We start from the raw sequence: 21223 nt of genomic DNA, 5'->3' as shown, positions 1-21223 counted from the left end.
CTTTTTTTCTTCAGAACAGGAAGACAGAGAGCTGAGCAAAGTAATTCACACTAGTGCTCCTCCTCCTTCTAACGGTCCAATGCTACATGAAACAGAGAGATTTGAAGTTCGACTACCAGCTGACAGAGACAGACAAGAGACATGAGGGGAGATAGTGATGAGCATTAAGGAGACTTTACTTCTCTGAGGCCCTCAGGCTCCAAGGGGACGAGAACTAAGTGAACGAAGGGGCCCCGTAACTTTAGATAGTGACGGAAAGATAGTCATGAGAAATTAACAAAAGATTTTTTAAAACCCTGCTAAATTTAACTTTTTACAAATTATTTTCATTTTATTTTCCTGCTCTCTATCAAAGAGCTTGATGGCTGTTACTCAGGCTGCGCTTCCTTCCTTCAGCTCGTTCTCCAGCCTTCCTCACGCCACTGACACGATGAAAGTGAGTATTAAAATATCTTTACATGTTTAATTCCTGCACGTTGGCAAAATAACATTAAAAAAAAGCTTTAAAGATGCATATTAGGGGGAGAACATAGCAGTTGGGGACAAAGCAATATTAAATAAAAATGCTAAAGTTGTACTGTAAAATAAATTTTTGTTTTTGTTTTTGTTGTCAGTAAAGTAATTTCTATCTTTTTTATTATTATTCATTAATCTTCTGAATTTATAGTGGTCATCCTATTTCTTAAAAAGTTTAGTAAAAAGTTACAATATTGCTTGTGATTATTTCAGTAAAAAATAAATTACTGCCCTTTTTATGTTTCTCTTCTCTTATTGTGCACTGCTTTGGATTTAAATGGTATTTTACTGTGATTATGTAAATATTTTTCTTTCCGAATTGTGGCTTTAAGGTCAGCTTTAAACAACACAAATTTGCACTCCAAGGTAATGCAAACTAAGCTGCTGCTTATGGCCCCTAGGGCATCAGAGGCCTCTAAGACCTCCTCTGTTCTCACACAGTATATCAAAGTTCTTTGGTTTTTATTAACTGAAATTAATTAATATAAGATTACAATGTATTTAGAATGTAAAATAACTGAATAAAAAGAAAAAATGTCCTAGTTTGATTGAGTTATTTTGGTGGAATTATAATTTAATGCTACAATAAGTTTCATAATCCCTTCTCATATGTCTGAGCTGGGTTCACATTTTTCTGTTTGCAGATGAATCAGTCAGTCTCATTACTGCCATATGTTTCTATGCATTGTATTCTTCACAGTGAAGCGTATAATTATGAATTGAAAGGAAAACGATGCATGATTTCCAGATTTAAAGAACTAAAAGGATCTGAAATGTTCATTTGTAGGTTTGTATTTGTACCATTCTCTTTCCGTTTTCCATTAATTAGTCAACTCATTTCGGAGGGTAATTAGATGCACTGTATTTTATTCAGGAATATCAGAGTAAAGGGAACTGAATACAAATGCACAGCATACTTTTCAGATTATTGGTAGAAAAGTTAAAGTAATGAAATGTATACTTCTCCTTCAACTTCACAGTCTTGCACAACTTTGATTAGTCTGTCACATATAATATGAATAAATTACAAAACATTTTTGTTTTGTGACGTGACAGAATATGAAAAACGTCAAGGCCTATTAGGAAAATAAAATACAGATAGGATAAATTATTTGTGATCATAACTATTTAATACAATTATATCTTTAGACATGAAGCCAGATGACAACTTTTTGTATGTGAATGTCAGCTACTTCAATTAAACTTGGCCCTTCTTTCCAGACTCCACAGTACCTAGATGAGACAATCATGTCCAAACATGACAATAAGAGCAATGAGAAAGCCAGTATTGTAAAAATATATTACCAACATGATAGGACACAAAGGAATACTGGTGAAAATGAAACACTACTACTAATACTAGCAATAATAATAATAATATAAATAATACCTTTTCTTATGAATACAAAGTTTTTTACACAAATAGACCCACAAAGACATGTTACAAATGACTCTGGAGCAGAATTTCCAACACTTGTGCACTTTTGTATTTAAATATTTATATTTCTGATAACCATGCAATACTAAATAAATACATTTTGACTCATTTTTTTATTAATTATGTTTAAGTAGAAACACAAACTGATTGGTCTAATTGTCATACAGTCATTTTAACGAAGTGATTGTTAGTAAACTCTAAAACATGTTGGGTTAACTTCATCATGTGTAAACAGTTAAGCAGGGTTTTTCCTGTGGTTTCTGATAGGCTACCAAACCAAAGTCTTGTTAGGTCCCCATTAGGTCTTTGACCAGCCTTGAATGTTCATATTTGTGTACATTAATCATGTTTTTCCTGCAGCTCCTTTCGTAGGGAATCCAGTGTTAGTGGAGCACCATGGGATTATATTCATTCTGTGAAGAAAACCAGTTTAAAAACATACTTTTTTAATACTGACTTGGATGTTTTTTTTAAATGCAAAATCAAAAAGTAGGAATCTTCTTGTGGTCTTAACATCTGAATACCCTTGATGTAGGTGTGGAAGTCCAGCGATGAATCTCTCCCTCTGGACTCTCCGATCAACAAACTGTCACCGAGCAGCTCTGAGCAGGTCCACATCAGCCAGCAAATGACAGAGGAGCTCCTGGATGATGAGAGCCAGACATCCTGGGACATTGAGTTCCTGCTGTCTGAGTGGAGCAGCCATTCTCCTGATCTCAACCCTCCTATAGATGGTCAACAACTTGTTCAGCCCGACCTAAACTTGCCGTACCAGGAGGTGGGTGTGTTCAAGGAGCAGACAGGGCAGGAGAGTCTCCAGATGAGCAGTGTTGGCCTCATGGCTGAGCTAGTGTCTCCTGCTGAGACCACATCAGTGCAGCCGGAGATCTACCACCATGATTACGCCAGTGACCAGCCAGGTCGGGGTATGTTTCCTAATGTACAGAACATTAACCAGTTTGAGGTCCCTCAAGGAGGCAGTGTAGACAGACACAGCAGAGGAAGTCACAATAAGTTAACTTCCTGGGACTTTAACCATTACTACACCCAGCAACACCACCCAATGTTCAACATCCCAGACAGCAGGTTCATTCAGCCACAGGTGGTGACCCCCGACCTTCGACATTACGGCTACATGCCCCACTTCAATCTCAACAACTCCAGCCTTTACAGTGAATACTCCCACCCCCATGGCCAAGCCACTGTTCATTTGCCCCATCACCAGCAGCCCATGCTAGTCAGGCCACATTTGCCCCCTGGTGGAGTGGAAGGGAAACGGGGCAGGAGACCCACCGGGAAAAAAAGGCCCGCCATCCACAGTTGTGAGTACCCGGGCTGCACCAAGACCTACACCAAGAGCTCACACCTCAAAGCCCACCTCCGGACCCACACAGGTAATCACAGCAACAACCACAAGAAAAACCTCTGAAATACAACCAGAACAGTTTTTAATTTTGGAAAGCGAAGTACCATAAATATAAAGTAAATATGAAGTAAAATGTGCACAAAGTGATAACATTTTTTAATTTGTTGTATTTTAAAAGCATAAATAGTTATTTCAGTATTTCTTTATGCCATAGTCCTGTGTTGTATGGAAGTCCAAAAGAACAACAATGAATTAAATACATAATAAACACAAATAAATATTTGCTTTTGATTCATAAAAAAAGGATATACTTATTTCACTTTGGGTTCAATTATTTTATGATTGTGTGCTAATTGAGGACCAAAAGTACCGCAATCCAGGACCTACATAATTATCAGATAAACATTCAAATTTAATATTTTAAATAAACTGTAATAACTATGATAAATACATGAACAAAGATATTTATTTAAGAAATGCACAATTAAATAAGTAAACATGTGATTCATTCTTCTGGGCTGCATGGAGTAGTTGTATGCAATGCCTTGCAAGAGATCCCAAACTGATGTCCATATAGTCAGCATATTCTCATGTGTTTTCTCAGGGTACTCCAGATTCCTCTCACAGTTCAAAAACATGCATTGTAGCTTAACTGGTCTCTCTAAAAGGCTCTTAGGTAGGTGTGCGTGTGTGTGTGTGTGTGTGTGTGGGTGGGTGTGTGGTTGTCTGGTTGTCTGTCCTGTGTGTCTCAGTGTTGCTCTGTGGACTGGTGATGTCCAGGATTTAGGTTTAACCAGATTAATAAATTATTGACACAATTATATAAATAATAATAATTTCAGTTTATTAAACTTATTATTTGCAGTTCAATTTAAACAGTTTTATTTTTATAAATATTCATTTGACAAAATAATTATTTGTTAGACTGTGGCATATTTGGCACACAGAACCACTGTATGACAATGAAATAATTACATTGCACTTTTTGTAAAAAATATAAACAGGTTTATTAATTACAGTTTTTAAAAAATGATTTAATACATTATTAATAGTGTAATTCTGTCTTTAATCTGATACACTTTAGTCATCATTTTAGTTATTCTTTTTTAAAAATACTTTTTTTATTGAAGACTGACACATTTAACTTGCTGATTTTGTTTTACATTTATTTTTAATTTGTGGCCCTTTTGGACCTCCATAAAAACTTCTGTCTCAATTATTTAACAGGAGAGAAGCCTTACCGCTGTTCGTGGGAAGGCTGCAGCTGGAAATTCGCCCGCTCTGATGAACTGACGCGTCACTACCGGAAGCACACGGGTCAGAAACCTTATCAGTGTATGCTGTGTCAGAGGGCTTTCTCCCGCTCAGACCACCTGGCTTTGCACATGAAGAGACACACCTGACTAATTAAAACCTCAGGTCTTTTTACTGATAACCACTGTTTAAACAGCCGTGTCAGGTAATTACTACCTTAACATATAACATATTTTTTTGTTGTTTTTGCTTTGTACCACACATGTTCTGACTTTAAGGACCTTCAACAACTCTCCTGTCCTGCTGAATGAACAGTAGCTCTACATGTATGACCCCAATCATTAGTCCTAAGTGAAAACAAAAAAACAAACAAAAACAAAGCAGGATTTGCTTTTCAGCCACGTGAAAAACAGAAAACTGGGTACTTTTAAACCCTCAAAAACCAACAGGAGGACCAGTGAAACCCTGTTAAACCAACACTGTATATACTATGGGCATGTAGATAGCTAAACACTAACAAACCATCAGCAAAACAGAAGTGTGGAACTTGGGTTGTAAAGCAGTACATCCACTAAGCAAAGTAATCAGTAAAGAAAAAGAGTTGATATCTTTTGAACTGTTATTCAGTTGTAAAATGTATGTTATGCAAAAGCACCACAAACTGCTGTTGATAGTTTAAATGAATTATAGGTTAAGAATGACACCATTTCTGCTTGTTTCTTTCTATTATAAAGCTGTAAATATTTGATACTCTCAGCTCCTTACTACCAACTAATAGTGAATATGATATATATATTTATGATCTTTTTTATGGACAGAAGGTACTATGTTATTGGAAAACGTTATTTTTGTTTTCAAAAGGAAGTTTTAAAGTTGTATATGTATTGTTTATATTGTAATAAATCAAGAAATAAATGCTCATAATGCTACATTTCAGAGTTCCTTCAATTATTATTGCTTAATGGTCTTATGAAGACAGAAGAGATGTTCTAGATGGTCTAAAATAAAGATGTCTGGGGAAAAAAACAACTTTATTCAATAAAATAAACACATTGGAATATCAGCTTCCTCCTGTAGGTGGCAGTCTTCTGCCATGTTGGTGTCTTTATAGGCTGCTGCTGAGTCTACTGTGTTTCTAATCTGGGCCAGGATGACAAATCTGCTTATGTAACTGAGCCCCTGCTGATTCATCCTGATTATGTCATGATGACAATCAACAGGATGTTGTGGAGCACACTCTCTGCCAGTATCACAATATCATGCATGCACATACTACACACGCATACCTTGAGGAAGGACAGTCATAACAGTGCCCATTTATTCATATTTGTAGGGTTTTACTCTGTGTTGAAGGAGGTCTGGCTTTATACAAAATAACTAGCACAGCTAAAACTATGCAAAAAGCTTTTAAATAAATGTACCTTTTATTGCAACAGTATAGTCTTGCACTGAAAGTGTAAAGATAATCCCACCACTTTTCATAGAAAAAGAATAATCTGACCTTTCATAATTTATTCAGTTGGGGAAAGTTTCCACATGCAGGAAATTTAGTTTTGAATAAAATTGCCATTGCCAATTACTGACACCCCCTAAAATTAATGTAAAATAAATGCAAGGTAAACTATTTTAGGTGGAGGCCCTCTCTCACTCCTTAAAATGGGAAAGAGAAGAAGATTTGTGCTAAAGGAAAATTGCTACTAACTCAAACCTGGCCATATCTGCCAGTGGCTGTATTTAATAAAGGACATGAGGGCAGTTGCTCAGGCCAACTTTATAAAGGAGGGATTTAAGAAAACCAGATACAAAAAATCGTATCTGTCAGGTGCTCCTTGTAAATGTTTTCTATTACTTTTGAGATGGTGCCATTGTGTATTGTGTAGGTACTTCCTGCTTGCTGCTGTGGGTCTAAACTTCATAAATCCTGCTCCGGAATCTCAGAGAATTTCTTCCATTTTAATTACTTGGACGGTGGCAGAAGAAGGGTCTCGCCCTTGGTGCCATTTATGCAAGAATCATCCCTCATATCTATTAATACAGCAATAATTAAAACATTTAAAACAACTGTAGCTCCATATGAGGCCTGATGATGCCCCCATGTGCAACGAGGAGGATGATATGTAATAATAATAAAATAAATAAATAATAACAAAAATAAAAATATCTATCTATCTATCTATCTATCTATCTATCTATCTATCTATCTATCTATCTATCTATCTATCTATCTATCTATCTATCTATCTATCTATCTATCTATCTATCTATCTATCTATCTATCTATCTATCTATCTATCTATCTATCTATCTATCTATCTATCTATCTATCTATCTATCTATCTATCTATCTATCTATCTATCTATCTATCTATCTATCTATCTATCTATCTATCTATCTATCTATCTATCTATCTATCTATCTATCTATATGCCATGTTCTCACTTGTTTTGTTTCAGTTCAGAATTATTAGATTTCATTCTTGTGTTTAGATCACAACCTGGGATTTCTGAGTTAGATGTTTTCGTTTGTATTTCCTTGTAGATCGGTTTCTCCCTGTTAATGTTCTTTAGTTGGTTCCATTGTTTAATTATTTCTGTCCAGTTAGATATTTTGTTATTCCCTGTTTTGTTCATTGGTCCATTCTGATCCCTACCCTAGTATTTATACCTTCTGGTTTTCATTGTTCTCCGTTGGATCCTCCTCTTACATCCCTGTTTCTATGTCGTTGTGTTCCTGCATGAGTACTGTCTTCTCAGTAAGTCACATAATTTAAAGATTCTTCTACTCACCATGCAACTCCCATCCTCCTGCTTGTGCTTTGGTCCTGCACCTCCAACCCAAAATTGCCCCCATTATGACAATATACACTGTATATAAATTGGCTGTCTTTATACTTTTTAGTTTGTGGCACTAATGGCCTTTATTTTGAAAGTGCACTGACAGGAACTGGGGTGGAGAGAGAAGGGGAAGACATGCAGTAAAGGTCACCAAGCTGGGACACGAACCCGTGACAGGCTGCATCAAGGACTCCGTACATGGGTCGCACGCTCTACCCTATAGCAGCACGGTTTGCGCCCTTATTTTGGCCTTCTTGAAAGCTTGGATTTACACGAAGCATTGATCTCACTGATTATAATCCAGCTTTTTAAAAGTTTTTTATATAACAACAAATAGATTGAGTTTGCAGGATAGAGTCTTAGTTATAAAGCGTTTTCCCTCCAATCTCCTACATAACTTTAAATGTCAACTATCTTGCAGCTGTGTAATTAGACCTATAAATAATTTTAACCAAAAAAATAGGATGAAAAAACAATTAATGCAGTCGGTGAGAGCTCGAATGCAGAAATAGAAATTAAAATGGATTAACTTTGATTTTCCTGAAAGGTGCAAAGGGTCATTAAAAATTAATTTCATTGTTAAAGATCAGGGGCACAAGCTTAAACTGGATAATCATGATCCACAATACCTCAGTTGGCTTTGCATAAAGAATAGCCTTTCATCAATGTCTGATAAAAATAGGGAATAGATTGCATTGGGAAACATTAAACAATACTATTAGTTTCTTAAATAGCAAAAAGACTGCTAAATGTTGGAAGATGTAATGGGAACATCACAAACTTGTAAAAACTTCCCTTTCCCTTTTCTTTCCGGTACATACATAGACTCGAAAGCAGAAATGGATGCAATGCAACCATTTTTTAAAAAGTAAACAAAATAACAGCATACTGGCAACGCCTCCGTTCTTCAAACAGAGAAATGCATTTTCAAGAGCAAATTTAAACAGTTTGGAGTGTTTGTCCTCGCTCTTTACGTCAAGGTCTGTTTGTTAAACGTTATGTAACCTCACACAATTTGAGTCGACCGTTTAGGGATTAGAGTAAAAAAGCTGCTGCAGACTGGCTGAGTCCAAAGGGAATGTGAACTGATTCGAACTTCAGTGAATGTGGACAGAATCAAACAAGGTCACAACACCTCTGAGCTTTGAGGAACTAATGAAACCTGCAAATACAGGCACATAATTCATGTATGCTTGTTCATAATGTACTGTGTAGCTCTCACAGCACTTTGGTTGAATGGGATTGTTCTTAAAAATGATTTAGAAAAAAAACTTGACCACTTTTATTTTGAAAGCTTTTGTCTTGTTTTTGTACAGTTTCAAAGCATCACCAAACATTAAGATAGAGTAATAAAAGACTCCTCGGACAAGATAAAAGTGCTATACATCCCATATTAGAAAACTAGTTGGCAGGACAGAAAATGTTTTTCCAGGCATACCTCCCAAACAACATTTGGCAAATAGCATCTAATGCTTTTTATAGACACTGTGACCAAAAAGATACTACAATTTGCTGTCATTCCCCAACAGTTTGGAGGGTTTTTTTTTTTCCTTACCATCCTGCTTAATGTATGTGTTGACAAATATGGGTCATTGCCTGCCAAATTTGTCCCAGTTTCAGTCGCTTTAAACCTTTTAATTATTTTTCTGACTGTAGGCAAGATAGGTGAGCTGTTGTTTTCCTTTACCCATTTACAGACTTAAAGAGCAGCACACATCAGCTCGAGCATCATGTATTCTTGTCGTTCCCATTTTGAGAAGTAACTAAGAGAATTAGGCCTCTGTGTCACATCTTATTTATAGCCCAGGGGAACTGGATATCACAGTTTAGTAATTTAAAGTTTAAGGACATCAATCAGCTTGAAGACGTTCAGGAGTAATTGAATAAAAATACATTAGCTCATTTGTTTTATAGGAATTGTTTGGGGTGCTGCTAATTGTGGCACTTCTGATTTTGCAAAAAAACTAACAAAAAATACTTCTCAAAGTGGTATTTTTCTCCACTGAATGTATGCTGAAATTAAAGATTGTATTTTGCTATTTTTGTCTGTTTGAGATTACGCTACCGCAATAAAAGATGGATTTAACTAACCCTCAGACATCACTATGGACAATGTTGTCCATTGTGACCAATCTTTCAATGATTTATCAAGCCATCATTTTTAGGTTAGTGTATATTGAAAGAAAAACTTCCTTTTGAACAAGTTTGGAAATCAAGTTTAAACTTTTGAAAGAGATCAATAGGTCACTGAAAAATAAGGTACTACTGTACTCTCTAAAGCCAATATTAATATTAATCTGCTGTTTTTAGAGCAGGTTTTGGAAGTGGACAAGTTTTTGTTAATATTTGGTTGTTGTTTTTTTCTCATGTTCAAGACCCAGCCACCCAACATTTGTTACATGGAAAACAACTTCTTTATTTGTATTGATTTATAAATGACAACTTCAACATAAAGTAATCAAAAAGGCATTTAATGTGTTAAAATCTTTCAAACAGTTGAATTTTGGTGGTTCTGATTATGGAGGAGGTAGTTTAAGAAATGCATGTAGTAAAAAATGAAACATTTATGAATCTGTTAAGTTTGTAAGTAATGTTTTTGAAAGTGAGTATTTATTGACTCAAAGGGCAGTAAGTTAAGCTGATGCCTGAGGGTAAAGGCTGGCTAAACATGTTTAAGAGGTGTGTCATGAATGTAGATGGTGCTGTCGTTTATAACTAAATTATTCCTGCTGTGTTTTAAGTTCTGGAGAGGAAAGCTGCATGGCAACATGTTCCCAGGAGCTTTTTCATTTATCCAGCAGTAATTGTGATCTGGCTTTGCCCCATGTGTCATGGTCAGAGAGAAAGGACCATTGTTGCTCAATAGTCAAGAGGATTTTGAGGAATAAAAGGAGAGAAATATAAACTAAAGAGACTGACACAAAGGGGCTGAATGTGAAATATTTCCCTGTTTTGGGAGGAAGTGTTGTTGCTTGTGGAACAATGCTGCTGTTGTCCGTTTGACTTGTGTAACCCCGGCTGAACTTCCAGCACTGCCCTGTCCTCAAACGCTCTTTCTCTGTGTATTACACAACAGGCTACCTTTCCATTAAAGACAAGGCGTTGAATTGACCTGACTGATTCTCTGTATGAATGCCAGATCTGGTTATATTACTTGCACTGTATTGTGCAGAACCACTGAGCTGACGCTCATTTCCTCATATTTTACCTCCACCCAGCAAAATGTTGGTTTAACTTCGATTTTGATCCTTCTAAAAGCCGTAAAAAGTGTTTTAGCTTTTTACATTTGCAGCCTTGTTTCTCATTATCAGTTCAGTCCAAAAGTCAAAACTCAATGGATCTAGCAAGGGATGAATAAATATAAATATATATATATATATATATATAAATGGAGAGGGGTGATTATTGGACTGGCAGCAGGTATACTTATAGACAGACCCAAAATACAAGAGGAATACCAGCAAAATTAAAAAGACCAACCCAATAATCATCTCACAATATTGACACCCTAGGCTAAGCGTGATGGAAGCTAGAAAACAGATGTCTGGAGTGTGTCTTAAAAGAAACTAAAGATTTTCAGATATTCTTTTAATTTTCTCTTTCCCTTTAAAAGGGTTTCTTACCTACAGGCAGCATTGCACGATTGTGGAACAACCAATTTAAATAAATGCCTCGAGGCACCTAAGCTCATGTCTTTAAACTTTACACAGACTACTTCTCAAAACAACTGTAACATAACCAAAACAAGAAACTAGAGTTAAATTCCACAGTCTGATTATTATTGCGTTGTCCGTGTCTTTCCTGACATCTGTTGCCATCATTTGTGATGATGGCAACACCACAACACAGATGAAGAGTAATGAAAGTGCATCACCTACCCGAGGTGGATCATTTTCAACTAACAAAAAAGTCTTTACAATAAAACAAAAAATGTTTTCCACTTTTTCTGTGCATTTTCACATTCTGTTGCCTTCCTATAATAGCATATTTACATAAACATAATGCAGTCTTTTTTTTTTACATGGAAGCATTTTGAGTGTGGCAGTTCTCTTTTGGTCTAGCTGGCTTCCCGTCATAAAGAGGAGGAGGAGTGGAAGGGGGTTTATTCAGGGTGAGGATCTGACCCCAGATGAACCGGTGAGCTGCTGCTGCTGGGGGAGGAGATGCCGGAGAGATGCAAAGGGTCTGAGGGGCTCAAACAGCTCCAACGACTGCACCGCTTCAGGTTTCATTTGTCCGCTCCTCACAAAGTTTTAGAGAAGACGTAAGTTACAGTTTTTCATTTTCTACTTTTATCTTGCTCACTGAGGAAAAAAGCTTTTAAGCTAGATTTTATCTTTTTTATCTGATCTGAAATCAGATGTTTGGTTTTTTAAGGCAAACCTAACATTGCAGGTTGTGTGTTAAGAATTCAGGATCTTACTATACCTATTTGTGAATTTACACTAACTGATCTGCATAAATATGAACTAATTTCTACTTTAAGTGGATACATAAGGGTATGATTTAGCTATTGCATGCTTTTACCTAATGCTGTTACCAGAAATTATATTTTAAAAATGTTATCAAGGGGTTAAAGAAGACAAAATGCTAGTTGTTAAATACATATTTTTTGTCTGTTTATATGTATTATTATTATAATACATATTATTATATGTATTATTGTTATTATTATTATTTATTAATAAATAAATCCTTCAAGCTATTTTATTTATTTATTTAATGCATATAGAACTAAATGGGAAAATCAATAATTAAACTAGGTTAAAAGCATAAATGATTATTTCAGCATTAATTAAATATTTCATATTTTTTCACTGGAACGGGTCTGTATTTATTTGATCAGTCAGTCTGCTAAATCAGTCATGTGTTGGATCAGGGGACTGGGCTGCAGATTAACCAATCAAATGTTTGGGTTTATTTAACAAGCCGTAATGATGTTTCAGTTATTTCTTAATAAACTGTAGAATAGGAAATGTTAATATAATTTAAGTAAACAAATGCTAAAATATCATTTTCACACAAAAAAATTAAGTTTTAATTAAAGATTTGTGTTTGATAAACTAACTCATTCAAACTTTTTCCATTTAGTATTTATAACAGTTTTATTTAAATCATATTATTTATTTGACATCCCTGCATGCATTTGTGGTTTTCGCCTCTAGGTGGAGCCCTTACAAAACAGTTCAACCTTCTGGCTGGGTGTAGTTTGACCATGACTGCTCAGACAGCGGGAGCTCTGTTTCATGTGATGCCCTCTATGCACCATGCAGAGTCTGAAGCTCTTGGAGGACCAGGTTCTGGTTCTAGTTCCTACCCTGAGAAAACTGTTTCCATTCTGAACGTGCACACATATGAGGCTCGCTCCTTTGGACTCAATTTTAAGGAGAGCCTTGCCAGTCCAGAGGATATAGCTGCAACAGGTTTTGATGAGAATAATGGCAATAGTGTTCGTCGCAAGCGTGAGTTTACACCCAGCGAGAGAAAAGACGAACATTACTGGGACAAGAGAAGGAAAAACAACGAGGCGGCCAAGAGATCCAGAGAGAAGAGGCGAGCAAACGACATGGTGCTGGAGAGGAGGGTCCTGGGTCTGCTGGAGGAGAACGCTCGCCTGAAGGCTGAGGTGTTGGCCCTCAAGTTTCACTTTGGGATGATCAAGGACCTGTCTGAAATGTCTATTCTGCCACTATCCACACCACCCAGTTTGTCCCAAAACTCTCCCAGTAACACAGATGGTCTCTCATACTACAACACCCACCAGTCCTACAGCCAGCCTGTGCAGCAAGGTTCTCTCAGGACAGTGATATCTCCACAGACTGCCTGCGGAGACTCCAGCATCCGTCCATGTCTCCCACAGGCAGACAGTGCTAGGTTATATGATGGCAGGCCTCCTCCAACAGGGGATCAACAGGTCTGTGAGGCAGGGAGTGACAGACCAGACTTATCCGAGGGTCTGAGGAGCCTCCCACACAAGCTCCGGTTCAAAAGTCCACCTGGTGGGGAGATGTCTTCATCACCTGATAGTAGACCTGCTGGCCCACCTGTAGCCAAGGTGGAGCCAAGCATCCATATAAAAAATACCCAGCAGGTGGCATGGGGTGGTCAGACAGGGGGTCAGGCTCCTTATTCCAGGGAAGGGGCCTTCGGTGCGTATGAGCAGCAGCAGATCCAAGGATCATCCTGTGGGTACTATGACTCCTCGTTTCTCCAGTCAAACAAGAAGGTCACAGGAGGAGATGTGAGTCTGAAGTCGCAAATCAGCAGTTTGTCTCAGGAAGTGGCTCAGCTCAGAAGGCTCCTCTCTCAACAGGTTCTTCATAAAATCCCCTGAAAAAATCAAATCCAGACGTTGGCAGAGATCCCATCCACTGAAGCGTCAGTTTATAACCAGTTACCTCGGAAGCACCAAACCTTATTTATAACTCATCTGTTTTTCTATCTCTGGATAAAAGTCCAGACATTGGCTTTTATATCATTTAGGCTTAAAAGGTTTGCAAGAAAACTCTTGGGGTGTGGTTATTTTAAAAAAAATGATGTAACACTGTTTTCAATATTAATTTCCTCTATATGGTTTATTAGACAGAAGTGTTTCCTTTTTAATTATAAAATAACTTGTGCAACTTGTACAGGTGTAACCACTATAATATTTTTTTTGTTTTATTCTGTCTGTTATTGTCTAACTTTAGCAAAAGTCATTCTTAGTTTCAATGAGACTATCTGAAGCTACCCAAACCAACCGGGCTGTATGTGAAAAAGTAATTGTTGCCCTTGTTGAATTGTGTATTAACTATTATAACCCACATGTTATGGTTCAGTTTCAATAATCACAGCCCTGGTTGCTTCCTGACCTGTAGAATCACTTGAATAGAACCTGTCGGTCGACATGGAGTAGGCCAAAAGATCTGAAAAAATTAAAGAATAGATGAGACACAAAGTCGTTGACCTCTGTGAAGTTGGAAAGGGTTACAAAGCAATTTCTACGGTTTTAGAGAGACAGCAAACCACATTGTGAGGATTTCTTCAGTAGTGGGAAAAGCATGGAACAGTGGAGAACCTTCTCAGGAGTAGCCAACCTACTTTGCTACTTTAGAATTTGAACGACTTAGAATAATTGGAGCCATGAATCCTGAAGAAAAATGTCTGGCCCTCAGTCTAGACATTAAGCTAAAGCGCACTGGGGTAATGCAGCAGGTCAATAATCCAAGTAAAGTCTAGTCTTAAATCCAATACAGCTAATGTGGCGTGAATTTAAATAGCCCATTCATGCTGAAAATCTGTCCATGGCTGAATTAAAACATTTCTGCAAAGAAAAGTTGGACAACATTTCTCTACAGGGATGTAAAAGACTCATTGCCAGTTATAACAAATAACAAATACCTGATGCCAGCTGTTGCCATTAAGAGTGGAACAGTTATTATTTTTAGAGGGCAAATGCTTTTGTCATGACCCTTCTGACAACTTTCGATCCTTGCAGAAGCTCTCGGTTCAGCCGTCAGTTTGACCGTTTCTTTAAATAAAGTTTGATCATTATAAAATATTTATTGCAAAAGCATAAACAAAGAGAGCAAACTATGTCATAAGGTTTCACAATAACTGAAGGTTTTTCTTTTATGTTAGCAGGTGGACAAGTTGACCAAGTAATTTAAGTTGGACATTTAGTGTTTGAGCAAAAAAACTATTTGTTTAGTTCGATTAGTTAATGAACTGAAGGTCAATTGATTTCCATAAGTCAGAGTAGACGGCTGCTCGGACTTAGAACTTCTTATACTTCATTGGATTCATCCATCCATTTTTTATGCCGGCTTCTTCTGTACAGGGTCACGGGGGAGCTGGTGCCTATCTCCTTCGTGAGTTTGTTGTAAATGAAAGGGCTGAAAGGTCAGCTTGAGTTTTGGAAGATCCAGTTTGACTAAATGCATTTTCAAAAGTTTAATTTGAATGGAATAAGAAAATATTGTTGGTTCCTAATGTTTAGCAGTCTAAAAAGGCAGAAGTTTTGCAATGGCCTCAGTAGTTAACTGGCCTTTATTATATGATTAAACAAATGTTAACTGGTTCAAAAGAGCAGTGCCTTATCTGAGAGTGTGTGAAATCAAGAAATGAAAGATTTGCAGGAGACTGAAAAATGCATGTTAATATTTGCCAAAGACTGCTCCTTTGCTCTGACTCAGTGTTCAGATTTAAAAAAATCTTCTTGTTTGAAAGAGCTTGGTATTGTGTCACATTTAGGTAGGTGCAACTTGGAAACTGGGTCATTTACTCTGGTCCTCTTTGGGAAAGGCATCTAAATTAATTTGAAATATCAATAAATTTTATTTTCTTGGTAATTTAAGGCCAATGTCAAAGCTACCCTTTATTTCTAAATTCATTGAGAAGGTTGTTTATGATCACTTGAAGGGCTTTTTAATAAAGAGGGCATAATAAAGAGGTTTTCCAATTCGGTTTTAAAATTTTATACAGCACCGAATCAGCTCTTTTAAAAGGTAAATGATATAATTTTAGTTATATCAGTTCTGGTGACGGAGTTGCTCTTGTCCTTCTGTATTTAACTGCTGCTTTTGACACGGTGGACCACAATATTTTCCTGTCTTGTTTGGCTCAGTGGGTGGGCCTCTGGGATACACCAATGGACCGGTCCAGATCACACTTGGAAAATCGAACCTATTGTGTTAGCCTCGGTGGTCATGTATCATCTTCTGCTCCTTTATCATGTGGGGTGCTACAGGGCTCAGTTTTGGGACCCCTTCATTTTCCCCCTAAGCCTGCTTTTGATTGGCTCCATATTGGGGAAGTATGCAGTGGTCTTCCGCTGTTATGCGGATGATAGTCAGAATTGTATCCCACAAAAAAGAATGATGAAAACTATGCTAGTTTGCTCCTGAAATGTTTTGAAGACTTAAAGGCCAGGATTGCTCTTAGCTTTTCAAAATTCAACAAGAGTAAAAGTGAAGTCATGGCCCTTTAGTGGCACACCTGAGACTCTTCTTATTGAGTTTGGTTATTTGGTCCGATATAGGAAGTCGGCAATTACAAACTTTGGAGTCAAAGTGGATGCTAGTCTTAAATTTAACTGGCAGATTAAGTCAGTCCTGAAGTCAAGTTTTTATCATTTAAAGCAGTTTGCCAAAATAAAGCCCATTCTTCTGTTACTGTTTGACTGGATTACTGTAATGCACTTTATGTGGGGGTCAATGGTTTCTCTATTGCCAAATGCTCTTATCTAGCACACACAAATATGAGCAGATTTTTCCCATTTTAGTTTCACTCCACTGGCTCCCTATACCTTTAGGATTCATTTAAAGTTCTTTTATTTGTTTTAAGGATCTCCATGGCCTTTATCCTTCTTGCTGCACCATCATGTACCCTCTCGCTGTCTCAGGTCAGCTGATCAGCTGCTCCATAGCATGCCAAAAACAAAACACACACGTAAGGGGGATGGTGCTTTTGCTGTGGCAGCTCCTAAAATATGGAATTGCTTACTACTGCACATTGGACAGGCTACATCGCTGTTTTTGTTCACTTCCTAAAACTCCTCTTTTTGCCTTGGGACTTGACACCATGTGAGATGTTGATTTTAGTCTGTGAGTTTAGGTTAGTTTTTACTGCATGACTGGTTATGTGTGTTTTTAAAGTACTTTGGATATTGGTATTCTAAATTTGTGTCTGTGTAATGGCATTTATCACTTTGGTCCTTGTGGTAATGTAAAGTGCTTTATAAATAAAGCTGGACTGGATTGAAAAATGTATGTATTTCAGTAATTTAGTTCAAAAAGTAAAACTCTTACATAGATTTATTACATCAAGAGCGATGTATTTCAAGTATTTATATTTGTAAATTCTTATTGTACTTATTATTATAAGTTGTTATAATTCTTAAAATACAGTTTTTCAGAAAATGTTAAATTGCATAAGACCAATGAAAAAAGATTTTAAATACATGGTTCCTTTTGAATGAATTAGGTTCTGGCTCTGCTGAGGAAACCCAGGTTGTTTTAATAGCGGTCTTCAGCTTTTCTGCATTGTTGGCTCTGGTGTCTCTCATCTTAATCTTCACAATATTCTGTAGATTATCTTTGGGGTTCAGGAGAGATCAAGTTGCTGGTCAGACAAGCATAGATGCCTGACCAAACAACTTGATCCGTCATCTGTGCTTTTGACAATGTGGGCCGGTGCCCAGTCCTGCTGGAAAATAAAGTCAGCTTGTCAGCGGATGGAAGCAAGTAATAATCTAACTTTGACATCTCTAACTTTGGACTTATTGGAGCAACACCAGCAGCTGACATGGATCCATAAATCATCACTGGCTGTAGAAACTTCACACTGGACTTCAAGCAACTTGGCTTCTGTTCCTCTTCACTCCTCCTCCACACTCTGGAACCTTAATCACGCTAAATGTCACCGTGTTATCAACCGTTTTACAGAATGGTATGGAGCCCTAACTTCAGTTGACAGATAATCACTGTTACACAAAATAAACACAAACGCTGTCTCTTTATGTCAAAATGTCAACTTCTGGTCAACAACTTTTCACCTAATTAAACATGCACTATTCTACAAAAGAGTTACATTAATAACCAAAAATAAGGATGCTTACTGAGTGTTGATGGAGCATAAACCAGCAATTTATAAACCGAGTAGGAATGGCTCAAAGCTTCGGATTGACTTGAAATCTAGAAACAAAATCAATGTGCAGCAAAGAGTTTCCACATAGTGGCTTAGCTCTTTAGCTGCTAACAGAGCTGCTCCAGCATACAGTCACAAACCCCCCCAGGCAGGAACACAGTGAAAAACACAAAGGGTCCGTAAACGGTGAAACAATGGAGATGATGTCTGGTTTAAGGGCCACTTTAACTCCAACTGAGTCAGTACTCTGTTGATCAAAACATGGTGAATACGCTGAGATCCAACTTTCAACCGAGTTCAACAGTATTCAAACTTCAATAAAACACTGGATGCAACATACAACTTAAAAACACATTGGGTTAAATAAATGGCGATTCTAAATCGCACTAAAGCATCCTACTTTATCCCGCCCAGGCTATTTCTACAGAGCCAACAGAAAGGATCGGGAAAGTAAATCTCCTGGTCTTCTTATCCCAGCAAGATTTCTAGCTTTGTCAAGCTTCTCATGAAGTTGACCAGTGATGGAGAATGGAGTGAAAACCCACCTGTGAGCTTCTGATTCTCCAGAGATGTGCTATTGTTGCGTGGCAACCAGCCTCAGGTCCAGCGGGAAGAGCAAAAGCGGAGCATTTCACAAGCTCACGATGTCAGAGCTGCGACGCCTGTTGAGCTGCGTAGTAGTTCGTTTGGCTCACAAAATGGACGATGACCCAACAGTCCAAAGCCTGGATAAATGGAGAGGGTTGATACAGGAAGGGCATCCGGCATAAAACGTTTGCCACATCTACCATGTGAGTCAAGAAGAAGATATAATCACCAAAATAACCATAAATTAATACTTGAAATATATGAATCTATCTGTAATCAATCTATGTAATAGATTTCAATTATGTTTCAGTTTCTGAATTAAATAAATGAACTTTTAATTGATATTCTTGTTCATTGAGATGCACTTTTATCTACAGCGGTTTTGCACAGTGGAGTCACGTCTTTGTTCTGAAGGTCACACATGGGTTATCATCATATGTTTGAGTCGGAGCATATTTCAGTAGCATTTAGGTAAAGTCTTCAGCTCAGATGCACACAAAATATCTCACAATATTTCTTTAGAGCTCAAGCAAACAAATGTATTCTCATTTATGGCTATTATGTCTTAAAAACAATACAGTAAAACTGAAGGTACCGCATTGGTGTCGACCGAGTTGCTCTCAGTAAAGGTGATCCACTCACAGAGGACAGTAAGACATGAGGAGGGGGGTGAATGCAGGGGAAAATAGTGAGATCGTGAATGAGTCATCGATCACGTCAGATGGAAAACAGAAAGGAATAGGCTATTTTTAGCCTTAAAGGAGCTGAGTTGGAAACAGATTGTCCCATGTGGAGGTAAAGGAGGCATGATCAGAATACATACTGGATTAGCCCATTCAGAACCGGGACGTGGCTTTGAAATGCACAAACCACAGAGCTGCACTAAAAAAGCCAGAATTACTTAATTATCCCTCAAAATATGTTGAAATCTAATTACATCTCTGGCCATTCATTCGGCATTTTCTATTAATGGTAACACTAGGGGGCGCCGAGTGCCCTCAAGTGCATGAATTTCATTCATTCATTTACAGCAGTCTATTGTGTTTACTACACCACCAATGCTGCACATGCAAAAAAACAGCAGAAGTGGATTTCAAAGGAGAAGCTTTCTAAGGATAAATGTTATCTGCAGAAACACAGCGTAATCTCATTTGAGTCTTCATGATGTGAAGAAATGCGCTTCAGTAGACTACATAGGTTAGATGTGCAGCATCATCTCTTTCCTCACCTAAACAGCAACACCGATCCAGATCCTTTGTCTGTGATCCAGTCTGATAACCCCCCTCCCTAAATAAATATGAGAGGCATTGAAAGCCTGGTTGCTAAGCAGGCACTGCCACACCACAGCTGGAGCTGCAGCTGGAGAAATGGTGGAGAGTGTTGGGGGTTGGTGCTTCTGTCAGAGGACTGACTGGGAGGAAGGAGGAGCCAGACAAGTTCAAGGCCGCTGTTTCCCCAACACCGTAATGGTGGTAATGATATGTGTGTGTGTGGTGAACTGGTGCACGTGTGTGGTTGCAGACAGAGAGGGGGGAAGGGATGCATTGAAAGCAGCACTGATGTAAGACCACATGATATATTTAATATGAATGTGCTAAGGACAACAGGCTGTGTGGGATGATGGGGAAGGCTCCTATAAGAAGCTTTGATATCATTAGATAAACAAAAATATTAAAGGAACAACTCCATATCTACATTTACTGAAATACCTGCAGCCAAATTTCTTTCATTTCTAGCAAAAATAAACAGTAATTATGATCAAAACGATATGATGTGGGTTTTGATTAGAATCAATATTAATGTAGATCTTTAAAGCAAACAAACCAAAACAATGACAGCTTAACTAATATCATCTACATATTATCAATGTTTAAATGTGTGTGCAATATAAAACTAAATGTTAGGAATATTAACGTTTTATCACATTAACTGACTGTACAGCTGAATCTGTGTTCTCATTAGTCATTGAGCCACGATCAGTCTGAATAAAGAGGAGCAGATCAGCTCAGGATTTCCGCACCAAAGAGGTAATGATCAAATGAAATGTGACACAGAAAACAAATGTCGCACATCCTAAACAAATTATTCCCCATAGTGCAACATGGTGGTGGCAGCATGATGCTGATGGAATATTTTTTTAGCAGGGACAGGGAAGCTGGACCAAGTTGATAAGACAAAGGAAATGGCGTAGCAGCAGAGTGCACAACCCATATACAGAGGCTTCAGACCTGGGTTTGAGTCCTGAGCTCGAAGACCTGAGCTGCATGTTTGACCTCTCCCTCCACCCCACTTGCTGTCTGCCTACTTTCGAAACATGACAAAAAAAAAGGCTACTTGTGTTGAAAGACAAGAAAAAGGAATGTAACCTTGAGAGAAGGTTGGAGATTCACCTTGCAGCAGGACAATGGTCTTGAACATACAGTCAGAGCTATGATAACGTAGTTCTAATAAAAGCACATTTATCTGTGGGAATGGCCAAGTCAAAGTCCAGACTTTAACCAATTAAGAAGTTGTGTCAAGACTTGTAAAATTGATTTTCACGAGTTATCTCAATCTGGGCTATTCTGCGAAAAAGAATGGGCATAAAATTAACTTATTAG

General features: G+C 37.6%; 2 protein-coding genes and 1 long non-coding RNA gene across 4 annotated transcripts; 2 read left to right on the top strand and 1 right to left on the bottom strand.

Moving 5' to 3' along the window:
* The first annotated feature begins 80 nt into the window (after positions 1-80).
* klf1 (Kruppel-like factor 1 (erythroid)) lies at positions 81-5505 on the top strand. The gene is made up of 3 exons (XM_047366987.1): positions 81-436; positions 2490-3348; positions 4548-5505. The coding sequence occupies exons 1-3, from the start codon at positions 362-364 to the stop codon at positions 4721-4723; spliced, it is 1110 nt and encodes a 369-aa protein (XP_047222943.1). The 5' UTR covers positions 81-361; the 3' UTR covers positions 4724-5505.
* Positions 2774-19970, bottom strand: LOC124869212. Of its 2 annotated transcripts, none has more exons than XR_007038519.1 (3): positions 19852-19970; positions 18581-18760; positions 2774-2889 (listed from the first exon to the last, which is right to left on the bottom strand). It is a non-coding gene; the product is annotated as an uncharacterized LOC124869212 (long non-coding RNA). The 2 variants fall into 2 exon arrangements; XR_007038517.1 differs by lacking the exon at positions 19852-19970 and adding an exon at positions 19219-19258.
* On the top strand, positions 11366-17148 carry LOC124869210. The gene is made up of 2 exons (XM_047366986.1): positions 11366-11673; positions 12575-17148. The coding sequence occupies exon 2, from the start codon at positions 12625-12627 to the stop codon at positions 13741-13743; it is 1119 nt and encodes a 372-aa protein (XP_047222942.1). The 5' UTR covers positions 11366-11673; positions 12575-12624; the 3' UTR covers positions 13744-17148.
* Positions 19971-21223: the final 1253 nt, after the last annotated feature.

Source organism: Girardinichthys multiradiatus, chromosome 5 (genome assembly GCF_021462225.1).
Source record: "Girardinichthys multiradiatus isolate DD_20200921_A chromosome 5, DD_fGirMul_XY1, whole genome shotgun sequence".
NCBI lineage: Eukaryota > Metazoa > Chordata > Actinopteri > Cyprinodontiformes > Goodeidae > Girardinichthys > Girardinichthys multiradiatus.
Note: the sequence above shows the minus strand (reverse complement) of the source record. Positions and strands in the feature narration are given on the sequence as shown.